Genomic DNA, 17,927 nt, shown 5'->3' with positions numbered 1-17,927 from the left:
TCTTCTTTCTTTCTTTTTTCTTCCTCTTCTTCTTCTTTGCCCTCTTTTTCTGCATTGTTGATTTCGGGGGATTCGGGGGCTTCCAATTCGGGAGACATAACACGGTTGTTAAAATAACTAGTTGACAAGCAACCCTTAACGATTTAACAAGTTGTAGCTATGTTGGACTGTGATTAAAAAATAACATATTTTAGTCCGCAAACGTTTTAGCATTAGGGAAACAAATCAATAGAGAAGGACAAAACAAAACAAAAAAAATTTTGATTTTGATCTATAGGCAAGTCACATTAATTGGATTTGATAATTTTTTCTAAATTATGGTTAGATCCAACCTAAAAGCAACTAATTAAAGTGAGAAACAGGTGGTAAGAACTCAATGGTTAAGGGTATTTCAAAATGATTTTATTTTAATTGTAAAAAAATATTTAGTGATAAAAATAAATTATTATTTTAAGTTATTATTATTTTTACCTGCTGCTATAAGATTGCCGTTGAAAAAAATAACAATGTCGAAAAAGTCAAAAAATGGCAAGTGGTGGATGATGGCAATTGATGGTGGCCGATGGTGATGATATAAACAAATAAATATATTAGATAGATAGGAAAATAATATATGAATAAATAAATAATACGTGAACGTATAATTGACATGTAAATAGATAAAAGAACGGAATTGACAAATATTATGATTTTTTTAATTGTTATTATAATTATGACTAAAAAAATTAGAGCCAAAAGCTCTTACTTACAAAATTTTAAAATTGAATTTATGGACCAATGTCAAAAAAACAATAAGTAAATAATATAATAAGATTAAAATGGGATTTTTTTTAAATCCTCATAAATATATATTATTAAAAGTAGTATTTTTCTCATGTTTAAGTGGCACATTATAAGGACTAATTTTTTTTAAGAGAGTTATGTCAGTATGTATTTTCTTAATTACATATAAAATTCTATACAAACCCAAACCTAATTTAAATTATACAAATTTACCTATTCTATATGGACTCTATTTGACAAATATTTATTTTTTATATATTTTTTATGATAAATTGAGATAATCCACAAACTCAATACCAATTTTGCATTTTATGTTTTTCTTCTTAATTCTTTCAAGAGTATTAGAAAAAAAATTTAATGCTAAATTTTTTTCTTCTTATTTTTCGTGCAATATTTTATACCCAATACTAATTTTATATTATTTTATATTACGGATTTGTAATTTAAATTTTATAATGATTCGTTTGGGAAGCCAAATTTGAGCCTTTTTTAGTTAAAATTATATATAAAAAAAACAAAAATAATAAGACAAAATATCACATCAAATTCATAATCATTTAAAATTTTTTTGTCAGAAATATGACATCCAACTACAAAAAAATTCAACATTCTTCCCAAACATAAAAAATTTTAGCATACTAAAATAATCAAAAACTAAAATAGCATACTAAAATAGTCAACTTCCAAAATGAGGCCTATATATGAAATTATACTTCATTTCCTTTATTATTTTATATAATCACAACTCACATGAAGAAAATTCAACACAAAACTTGTTTGGTTTTGGTTTTCAGAAAACATTATTCAAAAAATTTCACTTTTTTATTCTTCGTATTTTTTTTTGTTTTAATGAATTTTTTTAATATTTTATGCAATTTTTTTTAAAAAAAAATTTAAACACACCTAACATAAATACACTTGAAAAATATAATATTTGTGATTTTTTTTTTAAAATTCACTAAATATAAAAAATATAAATAAAAACACGAAAATTCAGTACATTTTTTATATTTTTGTATATTTATTAATTTTTTAAAATATTTTTCATAAACATTTTACTATTTAGATACATTTAAGTAAGATGTATCTAAAAAATTTTAAAAATTACTTAATTTTTTTAAAATATTCACTAAAAAAAAATACGAAAAATAAAAAATTCAATTTCTAGAAAACTAAATTTAGAGAAGTAAAACCAAATACACTGAATGACACTCTTCGAGGAATCTCTAAAGTTTGGATTTATTGTTTGAGTTATTTTTTTAATTGTTAAACAATAAGTTCTTTTATGTTTTGATATCATATTACAGATAATTAATTACTTCACACATCGAGATTCATCTATTATTTGGATATTTTGATTATTTTTCCTTTTTAGGTATAAATGTTATTATGTGATTATTTATTTTTTAGTCGTTATTGAATTTTTTTTATAGTTGATATTTTAATTTAATTAAGAGTGTTTATTTTACAATATTATAATTTAATATATATATCATATGAAATCATTATATGATAATCTAATTACATCATATTTATGTTTAATTTTTTTAATAAATTTTATATAATTTCTATTTCTACATATTTTTATTTTTTAAATAAATATAAAATTAAATTAAATAATTAGAATTACTTTTAATTTTATGTTATTAATTCTTCTTATAATTTAACTATTATTTTCAATATCAAAATAAGTATTTATTTTATTATTTTATTTATATTATATAAAATTGTTATATGACAATTACACTTTTATAATACAATAGAAAAAAAATTCAAAGTACACAAATAATTTAACTAAAATTAATATATATATATATATATAAGTATTCAGGTAACAATTTGATTGAATAATAGCGTCAACATTATCAAAATAAATAATTAAAATTATTTTTTATAACAAGCATTATACCATTAAATACTTTTTTAAAAAAAATAGTATATGAATCGCACGATTAAATTGCTAGTAATATACTTCCTCCGTCTCAAAATATTAATTTCTTATTTAATTTTTCATTATTTTAAAATATTAGTCAATTTTCAAAAATTAAAGAATAAAATAATATAAATTTATTATTTTGTCATTATTTTTAAATTCATTAATAACACAAAATATAATTATAACAATTAATATTAAAAAAAAATACTATCAAAAATAATTTTAAAAAATTAATATTTTAAAATATAATAAATGTACTTTAAAAAAAGGAAACTTTCTCCTTAGGCTAATCCTCATTCGCCAATTGTTTACATCTCATCTCTCTCCATCCATAGAGAGGAAAAAAAATGGCGAGGCCGCTTGCCAATTCGCAGAGCAACAGAGCCGCCGTTCAAGCCACCAACGATGACGCTTCCGCCAGTAAACTGTACGTCCCATTCCAATCTCTCTCTCTCTCTCTCTCTCTCTCATCTTCCTTGTGTTTCATGCTCAATTACATTTATATATGAATATATATATATATATATATATATATATGTGTGTGTGTGAATGGCTTTGAATATGCAACCCTAAATTTCCACAGAAAACCGATCATTATTTTGCTTATTTTCCTGATTCCTTTTTGGTTGCGTAGAAGGTGGGGAAAAAAGAAGAAACGGAAAGGAAATTGTTCAACTCGGATGGAGATTGATGTAGTTTGGCTGGAGGTTCCAACAACTACAATTGAATAACACCTGATCAAGGTCGAAATGTGCTAAATTCAGATTGTGAGACTGATTAATAAAGGCTCGAATTCCACGAGATAAAATCAAGCCCTAAAAAGTAACAAAGTGGGGATAAAAGAAAAATTAAATCAAAATCTGAAATTTCGATTTCTCAAAAAGATCTGCTAAAATAGTGATTACAAGCCTTGTGTAAGTAGCTAAGGAGGTTACTTCCTAATGAAGTCCCTTGGAATAGAAAAAACTACAAATAACAAGACAAAAAATGGAAAATATACCTAAAGAGAGGTTGCCTTAAATTTAAGAAAGCTAACAAATATACCTAATTATAACACTCAATGCTATTTTTGGTTTATGAGAGGAGGACATTGCCGAAAAATTTGAATGTTGCTGGAAAACTTGCCGGAATCTTCGAATTCTGCTGAAAAATTTGAATGTCGTTGGAAACTAGAAGAGAGGCTTAGATTCTTTAACGGTTGCAATTAGAAGCACAATAATAGTAAAGAGATGATGGAGATAAGAGATTGGTTGAAGAAAAAGACGAAGTAGTTAGAGAGAGAATAATGGTAAGGCTTTCTCATGGATCTCCAACTTTTACTTTCAAGGTAGGTAATGGAGAAGGGAGATTAGTTTTTTTCCAAAAATTGTTTCTCCAAAATCAACTCTCTTGTAAAGCTATGGGTGGGTGTTATATAGGCACCTCTTGATGCAAAGCATATGAACGACTTTGTCCGAAGAGGTGACCTCTTCAAGGATGAGAAAAATCTCCAAGAGGAGATTAACTTCCCGGCAAACCTTTTTTTTTAGCCACGCCTAACCAATGATCTTAAAGGGTCAGAGGTAATCTCAGAAGACGCCTTGCCACAAAAGGGTCAGGGGTAGTTCAAGAGAATACCCTACCTCAATTATCACTGAATCTCAGGGACTCCCTAGATCGCGCCACATCGACCCAGGTATAGGATAGTTTAACCGAAGAGTGAATTTATCTAAACTCACCGTCCTCGAGATCGGGTCGTTTGTTCGGACTCCGTCGCGCCCATGGTTTTGGTTCGTCGATCTTGGAAAGCTCCGAGCCCGCAAGTGTTTTGGAACTCACTAACGGAGCAACTTCTAGATTGTGTTTGAATCCGCTTGAAGCCAAATGCATCAGATCTCTAGGTTTGCTTAGAACCCTTTCGAGTTTGAGCTCAATAAGCCTCTGGATTCGTGGATCTGAACCTTTTCGAGAAAAAATAATTACTTCAGAGAATGGATCTCGTTTGAGGGTTTTACCTCTTTCGAGAATGATCTCCCTCTTCAAGAGTGTGTGCCGATTAATTTTCCCGAATGCTTGTATGATCTAGCCCCCCTCAAATGGGCTTGTTGGGTTCTCTTTGAAGATATATGCTTGATGGGTCCTCCTCAGTTCAATTTCTTGACTTTCTTGTGGGCCCTTTTAATAGAATTCGCTTGGGCTCATTTTGCGATAATTTCTCCAGACCCATTAATTTTGGGCTTTCCGATTGGACCTAATTAATTTAATGAGCCCAAGTTAACTCCTCTTACATTTGAGAAGAGACGTTTGTAGCCTTAAAGTCACTATAAGTTGCCACATCACTCTCTCTAATTTTTACATGTCTTTTCATAAAAAAGACAAAAGCCAACTAAAATAATCAATTTCCAAATAGGCTAGAAACTTAGCCCTTTTAAATCCTTTTTTTTCTTTCCTTTTTACAAAGTAGTCTAGTCTAGATCACTTCTCTCAAAAGTAACCTTGGATCTTGATTACATTAAAGATAGAGATAAAAGTATGAATACAACTCATCTAGTTCAACTGGTTATATCAAAATTAGTAAGAGAAGGCTGTTCTTTAATATTTGCGTAAGTTTCATTTTCAACAATTTTCTAAGAAAGTGGAGCAACCGAAACTATAAAGATTATTTTATGGCAATATTTATCCTATTATAACTTATAGGTAAGAACTGAGTTAGCCTGAGGCTATGTTTAGATCATGAATTTGGAAAAGATATGTAAAATGTAGCCATATGTCAATCACATTTCACTCAACTTTTTTGCAGGCTTCACCTGTTGTCAACGGAGTGATCTCAACCATTAATAGAGACGTGATATGAGAGATCATGAAATGTACTCTCAAGTATGGAGTGAATGTGAAGCATGTTGTGTTTTCTTTGGGGATGAGGGCCACATATCAAATTAGCATGCTGGTTCCCTCCCTCTGTGTAAAAGACCAACTAAGTTGCAAGTCTTGCAAATGGGGATGACTATGCTTGGAAAACCCTCAATCATTGGGGTAAACTACCCATAAGTCCTAATAGTTGGGTTTAATTCTCATCAAGTCATATTGAAAATAAGTCCTAATAAAATCGTCGATAAAAATATTTTTTGGTGACGATTTTTTGCATGTCACTAGAAATTGACAATTAATGACTTTTTTTTCCACAATTTTTGTAAATTGTCGCTAAAACTTACCATTAGTAACATTTTTTTATAACAAAATTTTCAAACTGTTGCTGAAACTTAAGAATTAGTGACTTTTTTTTGTGACGATTTTTTTAAACTATCGCCAAAACTTATAATTAGTGACATTTTTTATGACAAAATTTTCAAATTGTCGCTGAAATGATAATTAACAATTAGTGATGTTTTTTAATAGTGTTTAATGAAAAATGCCATTAATTCTCACAAGACCATTTGGACAATAAGTCTACATATTAGGACCTACGCGTAAGTCCCTCCAATCATTGAGTCGTGTGACCTTTATGATCCTGTGAGCGGGTTACAGTTATGGAGACAAGGATATATTGTAGAAAGAACTAGGATACCTCAATATAAGTAATTCACAATTATATGATGTAAATATAATTTTTTGCCATAGAAGAAGAAACTAATGGCCTACAATTTTCTATATATTTGTTGTTTATGTCCTTGCCAGAATTATAATAAACATTTCTATTACCATGAGAAAGTAACAATTAATGATGTCATTGATCTGTTCTACAGGACTGCTTACATTTTATTTCTTTATAATGCTTGTAGTAATAGTGATTCTTCTTTCCATGCTTCTTTCATCTAGCTAGATTGTTGGAAAACACAATTTGGTGGTGCTTTACTTTTCCTTCAATAAAACTAATGCCTTACTTCATTCATTCGTGATAGGTCTTGTGTTAAAAAGGGATACATGAAAGATGACTACATCCATTTGTTTGTAAAAAGGCCTGTGAGAAGAGCTCCAATAATCAATCGTGGTATAGTTAAATTGCTACTAGAGATTGAACTGAAATACCAGGTTTTTGTAGTTTTAATTTAAAATTCCTTATTTAGCATCTGCATATGGTATCTTAAGGTTACTTTGCTCGTTGGGCTGCTCTCCGAAAGCTTCTTTATCAGTTTCTCAATTGTGAGGAAAATATTGTGGAAAAAGGTCACACAAAGAAGCAAATATTGTCGCTGGGAGCTGGTTTTGATACGACATTTTTTCAGTTACAGGTGCCTGCATTTCCTTACTGCATGTCATTAATTTTGCACATGGTTGGTGTAGGTTTAATGCATACTAATTATTTTCACTGCAACGTACATGTTTTGTTTTACCATTAGTCATTCATTCATTCTGGCCTGTCATTTATATGAAAATGCAATGATTCTCTGTCTTATTATTTCTGTAATCAGATAACTAGTAGTTTAATTTTTTACATTTACAGTTGTAGAATATTTTTGCATGGTTCATTTGTTTTTTGGTAGTAAGTACTAAACTACTAAAAATAGGGTTTATTCATGTGCATATTGATAAAAGGCATTAAGCCACCTGGTTTTAATTGTGATGCAATTATTATCTTTGCCAGGAGGAAGGAAAAGCACCATATTTATATGTGGAATTGGATTTTAAGGAGGTACAAATTTGGAACAATCATAACTTTCTTGTTGGTTTCTGGGCAATTCAATGGCTTGGCTTATATATGGTGTAAGGGTACATAGTTTAATGTGTTATTGGGTGGAGTATATCTATGTGAAAGAAGCTGAAGCTTCCTACTACATCTTTCATATCAAGAGTCAAGTTTCTGCTCTGATTTCACCAGAGCTTTAGTGATACTGATATGAGGAGATTTGTTCTCAAATTCATCATTGTTTCACTTACTGTTTCAACTTGTGAGCAAGCTAAGTTTTGAAGTATCATTTTGTTAGGTTACTAGTAAGAAGGTTGCTCTTATTGAAACCTGCAGTCAGTTGAGGGACAAAGTTGGTGAAACAGTGTCAATATCTCGAGGTAATATCTCCAGTGCAGCCAATGCTAGATATACCTAATGTTACTTCAAAAATGTTTTTACTTCTTTTTTTTATTTATTTTTTAATTCTTTCCCTCTCCATTGTATACATAAATACCCTCAGTGAAGTTGTTCCTCGTCTGCATGTATGCAAGCTTTAATTGTTGTATTTGTTGGAATTCATGCTCAAATGGATCAAAATTGACCATTTATGTGCCATAATACCTTATTGCTCAGATTTTTTTCTGTGCATATGAAACTTTGAGGTTTTATTTATTAATTATGATTTGAGAATAGAATTGTATTTTGAGTTTGTGAGTTTTAGAATTATGATTTGAATGTGGAAAATTTGTTTGGTTACGAGTTTTAAATTGAGTTTGAAATTTTTGATGTAACATATGATATTTGACTAAAAAACTTACAATTCATAACCAAACACACAACTCAAAATTCTACTCAAAGCTCATAAAAAAAATTTAAAAAATTCTGAAAATGTTTTTTATTTCAAATATAAAAATAACAAGTGCCAATAAAAAAAAAACAAAAACAAAAACAAAAACACTGTTCCGATCAACCGGCTGGACGTCCGGGAGGATGATTGGATAGACGTGTTTTGAAAAGTGGGTGTGGAATTAATTTTTGAAAACTGTAACCAAACACAGCCTTCAAACCAAAGGGTAGAATTAAGTTTTGAAAACCAAACACAACCAAAATTTTCCCTAAATTGAGTCCACTTCAACAATGGAATTGATTTATGCAAATATACTCCCAAGACATCAATGTAGATGGTCCATGATACTGACTATATTGTCATGCAACAACATTGTCATCTGCCATACTTCAAGCCTTCAATGTACATTGTCCGTGATATTGACTATATTTTTATCTAACAACATTATCGTCTCATCTGCCAACCAACATCAGCTAATATTCCCATGGATACTTAATTGAAATAGACGCGATCAAGAAATCAGGGTTAACTAATAGAGTTCCCCAGTGAAATAACCAATCAACTCTACCAAACGCTACCTTTAGTTTTGTTTTGTGTATGCTTTGGAAGTGCCTTCGGCACTTTGCTTATGGTTGACCATTGTACGCATATCTTAATGAAATCTTGAACATAACCAGCAGTTACGTATTTTTAAATGGATTTGGCATGGTTGCCCTCTAATCTCATGTTGGTTGACATGGGTACTTTGGGTAAATTGAAGAGTTTATGTTACTATTACCATTGTGGCCGTACTGGATCTTAGAATTCAAAGATGAATGTTTGGAAGTAAAATTGATTTGTAGAATATTATGCAATATATTGTAGACTTTTAAGACCATTTGTGTAAATCTCAATATAATCAAAAACTTTATTATTATTATTATAAATCCAATTTAATCTTCTTTTTTTTATCCTAATAAAATTTTAGTTTTACCATCTTTTGTTACTGTATTTGTCTTTGATCTTAAAACACAGAGAGAACTGGCAGATATTTTTTTTTTTGGCTTGCTTTCTTGTCATTCCAATGGAGGAATAAATAAACCATTTTCTAAAGTTTTTCCTTTTCAAATGCTCAAAAATAGTGTCATAGAGATTTGATAGAATCAAGCTAGTTCACACTTTGGTCGTGAAACGTTAAGTTGTAAGAAGTTGATGATTGTCTCTCATCCACTTTATCAATATTTAAATGTGTTAAAAGTTATATAATGGTTTTATTACGAATTTGCAAACTGTCCTTGGAAAGTTGTATACTAATCAAACTCACAACATAAAGTTTGCCAAATTAGATGACATTACGAACAAAAGATCACAATTAGTATAAGTTATATATTTTCAACTTACTTATTTTTCTTTTGGTTTGGGTATATGACATAAGATGGTCGTGTAAATATTCATTTCCATTTAATTCTCTGGTTAAGGAGTGGCTTTTAATTATTATTGATCTCAAATAAGAATTTGATTTTTGATCATTTATGTTTTGTGGTGTCTTCTTGTTTCAGTTGCTATATAATGATATGAACTGCTATTGAATGTCTTGTTTCACTTTGCTATTGTCTTGTTTAGCAAAGCTTCATTGAGGAATTTGCTTCAGTGAATCCCTTTCGACTCTTGAGTTCTTAAAACTAATACCACACACGGTTTTCCTTGTTTGTGTACAATCAATCCCATAATCAAATGTTCTTGCTTCACTAATTAAGGATCAGCAATTCTGCAGAGAAAGGAGAAGTTCTTGGTGATCATTACAAACTACTCCCTGTTGATTTGCGTGATATACAAAAATTAGATGATATCTTAGCTTTGGCTAATATGGATCCCAGGTATGTGCACAGTAGCATAGCACACTTCTGTAGAAGTTTCCTTATTATTGGATTCATTTTTGCTGAAGCATTCACGTTACTTCTTTCTAACCCTTAAAACTGAAAAATTATATGCCTCTCATTCATAATTAGGTAATATTTGTGATTTATCATTTAAAAAAAATTTCTTTTTAGCTTCATTTGTCATCCATTGCTGATTTATAATTGTCTCATTGTATTATATATAGTGTTGATATTGTTGTCATAATAAGATAGTAACCTGCCTATACATCTTTTTGCTTCTTCAACTTAATGGTTTGATAGAATATCGTAATTTCACTGACCTGCTTTCATGCTGAAGAAATGATTAAGCTGCTTCATTCTGATGTTGTTATCAGCTTGCCAACATTTATAATTGCAGAATGCGTTTTGATATACTTAGATCCAGATTCAAGCCGTGCTATAGTTGGTTGGGCTTCCAAAACATTTTCTACAGCAATATTTTTCTTATATGAGCAGGTTGCACAGATTTTGAACTTTTTATTTCTGTTCTTTCTTTCTTTCTTTCTTTCTTTTATCTGCCATTTACTTATTTGTTGGTGTCAGTTCTTGCCATATGTGCTCCTGGCTTATCTGATTTTAGATCTCATAATTCAGTTCTTTGTTTACTTTTTATTTTGGTTCCTCAACAGATTCATCCAGATGATGCTTTTGGGCAGCAAATGATTAGAAATTTGGAGGTAATACAGAATCTGTTTCTGTTGGGTAGGGGTTGTTTTTTTGAATTAGCTGGTAATTGTGTCTTTTCTGCAGTCCTGTCATTTTTATCAGTAAGTTTACTAGCTCCACTGTATTCTTTGGATGCAGATATATATGAATCATTTTATCTTTTTCTTTTATTTTTTGGAATAAATTAAGATGGAGGTAAAGGAATGAAACTGATGCAGCTTCCATCAAATGGTTAGACAAGTATAATAGGTTTTGGATGCCTAAAACTAAACCTATGGCTCTTACAACAATGAAGAAGTCTTTTTGGTCCAAAGATTTTGGGTTGGTTTCCTTCTGAAAGCCCCAAATTAAGGAAAAGCTACAAAAATCCCAACATATTCATTTTCATTTCCCATTACAGCCTCTCTTTTAGTCTGTACTTGACTCTTTAGTAGGTTGATTGATCCCTTAAGTAAGGGGGTGTTTGATAACCCAATTCAGCACTTGAATTGACTGTATTAAGTGAAAATAAATTAAATCTGTTTGATATCACAATTCATATCAGTTCAAAATTCAAGTGCAAGCTTCTTAGTTAAACTACAAATTAACTACCACCACCCACTATTGTTGTTGCCGCCACCACTGCTACCACCACTACTATAACCACTACCACCATCACCACCCTACCATTAACTCTGCCACCTATGCCACAACATCACCTTTGTGTGCTTGTGCTACGCTGCCATTCAAGTACGACCACCACCACCATCACCTCCATCCTTCCACTACTACTGCCATGAATATTTTCTGTGTTCAACCAAAGGAATGACATCGAACTAGTAGTATCTTGTTTTTTATTTTATTATTATTTGCCCCTTATTGTGATATATGTTAGGTCTGTTTCTTTTTTATGGATGTAAGAAAATCAGTCTGTTTCTTTTTTATGGATGTAAGAAAATCAGTTTTATACCTAATACAAACCGTTCTTCTTGGCACTTCAATTTTACTTCTACCAATGTGGTGCAAATATGTAAAAATTTATAGAATTAGAATCGTGAACATCTTTTATACCATTTTGTGGCCATGCCTCACCAAAGGCAGCCTAGTTGCAAGGTGTTGCCTGATAGTCTTGACTATGCTATTTGCTTGTACTAGTTAATTCTTAGATAAAGATGAGCAGTTTCATGCAACTTATTTTAATCCAAGAAGTTCTTTTATGTGGGAGATTCTAATGCCCTTGGTTTTGTTTCAGAGTCGAGGCTGTGATCTCTTGGGTATTAATGCCACACCAACATTACTTGCGAAAGAAAATCTTTTTCTTGACCAGGGATGGCAGGTATCCTCCAAACGGTGGGATTATTAGTTTCCATATTATCTATCATTATCTTGACAATTTGGATAAATACACCATTTAATCTGCAGAGGAGAATTATGCTATGAATTAATAGACTCATCAACTTAGATTGGGAGCCTAGGAGGGCCTGAAAGTAGATATATACTAATAATTGTAGTTGATGTGACACCATTGACGGGTGCCTGATGTTCCATGTTGATATAGTTTTTGGGATGGTGAGGATATCCTCGGAAGATAAATTATAGATTTCTTGTATATATGTGTGTATATTATATTTTGGCTTTGCTTGTAGAAAAATGTCTATATTTTTAGTTTTGAGACACTTCTATGTTAATTTTGAAGCTTTCTTCTAGGCCCCTCTGAACGATTTCCCCCCTTTTTCTGTGTTTATACATTGACACTAGATTATTCTTGTTTTCATAATTTGCTAACACTATTTTGATCCCATTATGTGGAGTTTCAGAGGGCTGCTGCCTGGGACATGCTGAGAATTTATACTAATTTCATTGATGCTAAAGAAAGACGCAGGTAAAGAAAATGTTCCTTAAAATCTTGAGAAAGTCAACTTTTGCTTTTAGGCCAAGTTTGGGAAGACTAAATAAGTGTACTTTTTGACTTTTTATGAAATATGGGTTGGGTTTGAAGTGATGTGTTAGAGAGGTGATGTGACTTAAATAAGATGATGTGATTTAAATAAGATAGTGACTTTTTGACTTTTTGGATTTTTTAAGAGTTGCCAAACTTGACCTTAGTGTTATTAGACACTATGCACCACCAAAACCTGTCAGCTTGAGTGGTATCTCCTCTTTTTTTTTTTTTTTTTTCAAGCATCAGCAAAGAATTTTATTAAAAAACAAGAAGAATGAAGGAGGACAAGAATTCCTCAAACAAAGAAAAGTCAAAAAGTCAAAACAAAAAGCAGATAGCACGAAACTCCTAGCACTAGGGATGGCAAATAGCAGCCCAATCCCTAGAAATCAAGAAAAAAGGAACTCCTTCAAAAGGAGGAGACACAAATGCCCAAACCAAAGCCAAATATCCCGCCCTATCCCACAAAGCTTCTGCATCTGATTCCTTGCCGTCAAAGCATTTCTCTCTAACCAGATAGTCCAAAAGATAGCAAAAACAATACTAGACCACAATGTTTTGGCTCTCTTGTTGCCTCTAAACCCTTCGAACCTAACAAGAAGCATGTGTATGCATTCCCGTTTGAGTGGTATCTCTTGCCACCCTCAAAGGGGAAGGCACTGTGTTTTTGGCTTGATTGTAGGTGTACACTGATGAGAAAACATTGGATGCTAGAAAATAGCTGTATTTATTTCTTGCTATTTAATTTGGATCCCAGCAACAAATCTAATATTTTCCTTAAAACATTTAAACATTTTTTCTTTTTTCTTTTTCCATTTTTTAGTTTCTCTGTTGCATGAATATTTCAAAATCAACATAGTATTTGGATTGATCACAATATGCTTGATAGAGCCATCATTTTGATAAAGGCATAAGGTTATAAACATGGTAACTTAGCTACGCAACCATCTCTGTATTTCAAAGTTTGGGGGCCATATGGTGGCACTCTCAGATACACAACTGCAGCCAACGTGCTTAATCAATTCCATGTAACATAGTTTCTTATGCGTAATTTTAGGCCTTGTTTGGGAATACATTATTTTAGTAACTTTTTGGTTTTTTGACTAAAATATGAGGTAAAAAAAATTAATATGTTTGGGATAACTTTTTGGCTTTTTACGAAAAGTTATGCAAAAAGTAGAAAGAGAAACAAGAATCTTTGACTTTTTGGTGTAGGTTGTTTGTTTTTTGATTTTTTTAGTGACTTTTTGACTTTTAGGCTAAAATATTGAGTTGTCAAACGAGCCCTTATTTTGAATATCTTATGAATTGAAATTTCTCATCTTTCCTTCTGAAGATAAATATAATGTTGGTCCCCCTAAATTATTCTAGATTTGACATGCTAAACGTTCCTTGTGTGTTTATAACAGTTATCTTATTAGCATAACTTGTGTGTGATAACATGCGATCCTTTTTTTAATTGCTTATGCATGCATCACCATCACTAGCCTTTTAATTGATTTGCTGTTTTCCTTTGACGTTTTTTAGTTTTGTTTCGAGTTATTATTCTGTAGTGAAATTTCTAATTTACCATGTGTGATAAAATGTCAGCAACATCACTTATGTTAAGACCAGTTCAACAAATTTGCCATGTAATAATATTTGGTTTTGCATTGAACCTGCTAATTCAGCATAGTTCTCACTCTACTAATAATATGTGATAATTGGGCCGTGTATTAATCGTAGAGTAGTGTACTGAAGGAAAGTCTTCTGCAAAATTGCAGTCCATTAGTTACCTGATTTAAACCTGATCAATGGCTCTGCTGCATTATTGCGCTGACATGATTTCTCATCTTTCTTTACTGACTCATCCCTGTCAAGTTCTCTCTTTTTCTGCCATCTGTGTTACAATTATAAAAAGACCAAGTTTGGCAATGGTGTTAAAAAAATCATCTTCTTATAAGCTGGACAGCTTTTCTATAGTTACATGTGGTTGAGGGCAAACACAAATTAACGGCATCATAGTACACACATCTGCACAGGTAATTTTCACTTTCAAGAACGTGTGTCTCATATATTTTACGAATTATGTAACACCATGCATAGGCATAAATATACATAAGTCTAAATGCATGCATAATAGTCCATCATGGCCTTTGCTGAAAAGGAGAACTCTCTTTAAGATTTTTTACTTCATCAAGATTCTGTGGTTGTGATAAAATGAAACTGTACCTTTTTAGGGTTTTAGAGGTGATTCTTTTTCTAATTTTTGTGTGTACCCTTTTGCTTATTTATTTTTTTAGAGGTGATTCTTTTTCTAATTTTTGTGTGTATCCTTTTGCTTATTTATTTTTTTGTATCTATATAATTTTCATTGGGAAGCTTAACATATTTTCTGAAACATTCCATGTAGGATTCTTATCTGTGATTTTCTTGTTGATTAGGATTGAACGGTTGGAATTGTTCGATGAATTTGAAGAGTGGCACATGATGCAGGCAAGTAGTTCCTCATGTCTGTGCTAAAAGTTAATAAAAAAGGAGTGTTTCGATGGTTCTTGGTTAGATAGGGCATTTAATTAGTACGACACCCAAAAGCTTAACTCAGATGTAGGTTGATTGGTGAATTACTAGACTTCAGGTTGGACCTGTATGATGTTTTTATTAACTGTTTTAGGGTCGTAAAAACCTCTTGGGGAGCTATTTTCTTTATTTGAGTCACTAGACTTGAATTGTCATTGTTCATGTTCATGTTGTCTGTGGAAGCTAGTGGTGGGGGTTAGATCACATGGTCCCCTCCCCTGGTCACATGACAATAGCTATGTCACCAGCAACATGACAGTTCGATTGGTAGTGAAGTGGCTCCGCATAACATGATAAATCAATACGAGGCTCCTTTTGGATGAGTGGATTTCAAATGAAGAGATTTGTTAATATATTTAGTTTTGTTGCTGCTCAAAAACAGGGAAAAAAAAAGAAAAAGAAAAAAATGAAGAGATTTGAGGTTGAATTTTATAAGATTATAGGAGGATTAGTTATTGAAGACAGATGTATGAGATGTGTCTTTAACATCCTTGTACAAGTAGAATCATTTCTGGAAATTGGAAAGATTTCAAATAGTTAATTTCTCCAAGCTATATGAAATCCATCAATATAAGGCTCTCAATCTATTCTTGATATCTAAATGTAAAATATTATATTAAATTGAAAGCTATACAATTATGATGCCAAATCCATGAATCCGAAAGATGATTGCCGATTTTTGTAATTTTCTCAACTGAACTCAGACAGGTAGTGAAAATTGCCAGCTTTTATGGGTTGACCAATTGGAGTTAACTTGCTGGTTTTTCTGAAATGCATTGGTCCTCCTAATTTAGGAAGGTATCTGTGACCTCACAGGAAAGCATGGTATATTCCAAACAAACTTCTATCCTTCTTGTGGCATTCTGTGAAGTTGAATTCCACTTACTTTAGAACGGAAAACAATAATAAAACAAAATTACAAAAAATTGAAAATCTTTTGTTAATGAGGTTAGAGATGATTAGAGACTAGAGGGGGCTGCTGACATTGGAAGCATTTGATTAATATTTTTTATTATTTGGCAAGTACAGTAAGGTCAATACTTCACAAATTTGCTATGTATTATTAGGTTAGTCTAATTTCTTGATCGCATGCTTTAACTGAGTTCATCAGAAATTTTCTTGTGTACTTTGGCGGTGTCATTTATTGTCTGAAAATGCCAACTTTTTGCAGGAGCACTACTGCGTGGCTTACGCAATCAACGACACCATGGTATGTCTCCATATACGTAACCACTAAAGCCCCCCAATGTTGCATATCACAGCATAGACCTAATCTAACCACCATTTTTCACTCTGGTTTTCAATGTATTCATTCAGGGTTTGTTTCGGGATTTTGGTTTCCCTAATGACCAGAGCCCAACCGGGTCCCACTCATCGGCATCCCCGTGAAAGCTTGAGCTCATGTCATACCCTTATATTCTTTTGCCAAAGTTTGCACAGAGAATTTATATTGCAGGAAGTAAATGAATGGCATGTGCTCGGCCAAACAAGAGGGAGTCAGGAACACAAGGGTATCTAAAAACTAGTAGTTATAGTTCTAGCTAAGTTTCTAAATGGATGATGAATATGTGTGTGTGTTGTTTGATGATAGGAAGAGATGTCCTTTCTTTATTTTGCTAGCTGTTTGGCAAAGAAAAACGTGGTGGGGCCAATCCATCCCAATAATTTTTGGTCATTCCATGGGCTTTGTGGGGTCCTCTAATCTTTTTGGGGTAAAAATAATTTTTTTTTCGTGCTTGGTTGGCCTTTTGTCAATTCTACTCTGTTTTCTTATCCTTTTGCACTCAATTTTGATTGAAAGGGCAGCTCAGCTCAATGCAGGAGTCTCATGTCTCCTGTTATTGTGTGATATGAGAAAGGTCAAATTTACATAACTTCACTCCAAATGTTGAGAAGTGTTTCTTTAGCCTAACCCCTCGATTCTGGGGAGTTTTTATTTGCATGCTACTGTTTTTTTTTTTGTTTTGTCAATTCACCCTATATTCTCCGTTCGGATATCAACTACTAAATAAAAATCAATGGTTCGGATTGCAACAACTGACGAAACTTAATGGCTTAGATATCAACTACATGTGAATGGAAAAACAATGTGATCTAAGTCTTCGTTTCGCATCTCAATTTTGAATTAAAATAGTCACAAAATAACAAAATAGATTAAAAAATTAGTAAGACAAAATGTCACATTCAATTCATAATCATTGTATTTTTTTTAAAAAAAATTAAAAAGTCTATTCTAAGCGAGGCATTTTAGCCTAGGTTAAAATAGTTAAAAAGTTAAAAATTCACATTCCAATCTAACCGTGTCATGTGGTATGCAAATAGGAACTCCTTTTGACTCTGGAATAATTCTATTCACATATTGCAAATATTTTCAGTTCACACTATTTTGGTATTTGAATATCAATTGTTTAGATGGGTTTATTTGAACATTTGATTTTTGTTCGAAAGTTAGTATTTAAATCCAAAAAAATAATGGGAATTAAGAAATTTTTTGGTGTGCAAATAAAAGCGCTCCCCTCCTACTCTGTTGCCTTCTATATTTAATTTGACATTGACCCATCATGAGCTACATTACTGTACTATTATGAATCATATTTGTTTGGGAAGAATTTTTTTGGTTAAAATAGTAATAAAAGATAAAATAGATTAAAATAACTAATAAGATAAAATATTACATTAACAAATATTATAATAATATAATTATTTTAATTTATTAAAATAATTAAAAATTA

At 31.5% G+C, this 17,927-nt stretch overlaps 1 protein-coding gene across 3 annotated transcripts; it reads left to right on the top strand.

Moving 5' to 3' along the window:
- The first annotated feature begins 2,989 nt into the window (after positions 1-2,989).
- Positions 2,990-17,069, top strand: SBI1 (Leucine carboxyl methyltransferase). Of its 3 annotated transcripts, XM_028236821.2 has the most exons (13): positions 2,990-3,146; positions 6,598-6,686; positions 6,785-6,927; positions 7,281-7,328; positions 7,621-7,702; positions 9,905-10,007; positions 10,385-10,505; positions 10,679-10,726; positions 11,947-12,030; positions 12,512-12,576; positions 15,060-15,111; positions 16,367-16,405; positions 16,513-17,069. In XM_028236821.2, exons 1-13 carry the CDS (start codon positions 3,067-3,069, stop codon positions 16,582-16,584), a joined length of 1,026 nt encoding a protein of 341 aa, XP_028092622.2. In that variant the 5' UTR covers positions 2,990-3,066; the 3' UTR covers positions 16,585-17,069. The 3 variants fall into 3 exon arrangements, with proteins under 3 accessions (XP_028092622.2, XP_028092621.2, XP_082772566.1); XM_028236820.2 differs by lacking the exon at positions 15,060-15,111; XM_082916440.1 differs by lacking the exons at positions 15,060-15,111; positions 16,367-16,405; positions 16,513-17,069 and adding an exon at positions 12,801-13,241 and having other exon boundaries at positions 12,512-12,626.
- The last annotated feature ends 858 nt before the right edge of the window (positions 17,070-17,927 follow it).

The sequence above is a fragment of the Camellia sinensis genome, chromosome 2 (assembly GCF_055761805.1).
Source record: "Camellia sinensis isolate YWXY chromosome 2, ASM5576180v1, whole genome shotgun sequence".
NCBI classification, from domain to species: domain Eukaryota; kingdom Viridiplantae; phylum Streptophyta; class Magnoliopsida; order Ericales; family Theaceae; genus Camellia; species Camellia sinensis.
Note: the sequence above shows the minus strand (reverse complement) of the source record. Positions and strands in the feature narration are given on the sequence as shown.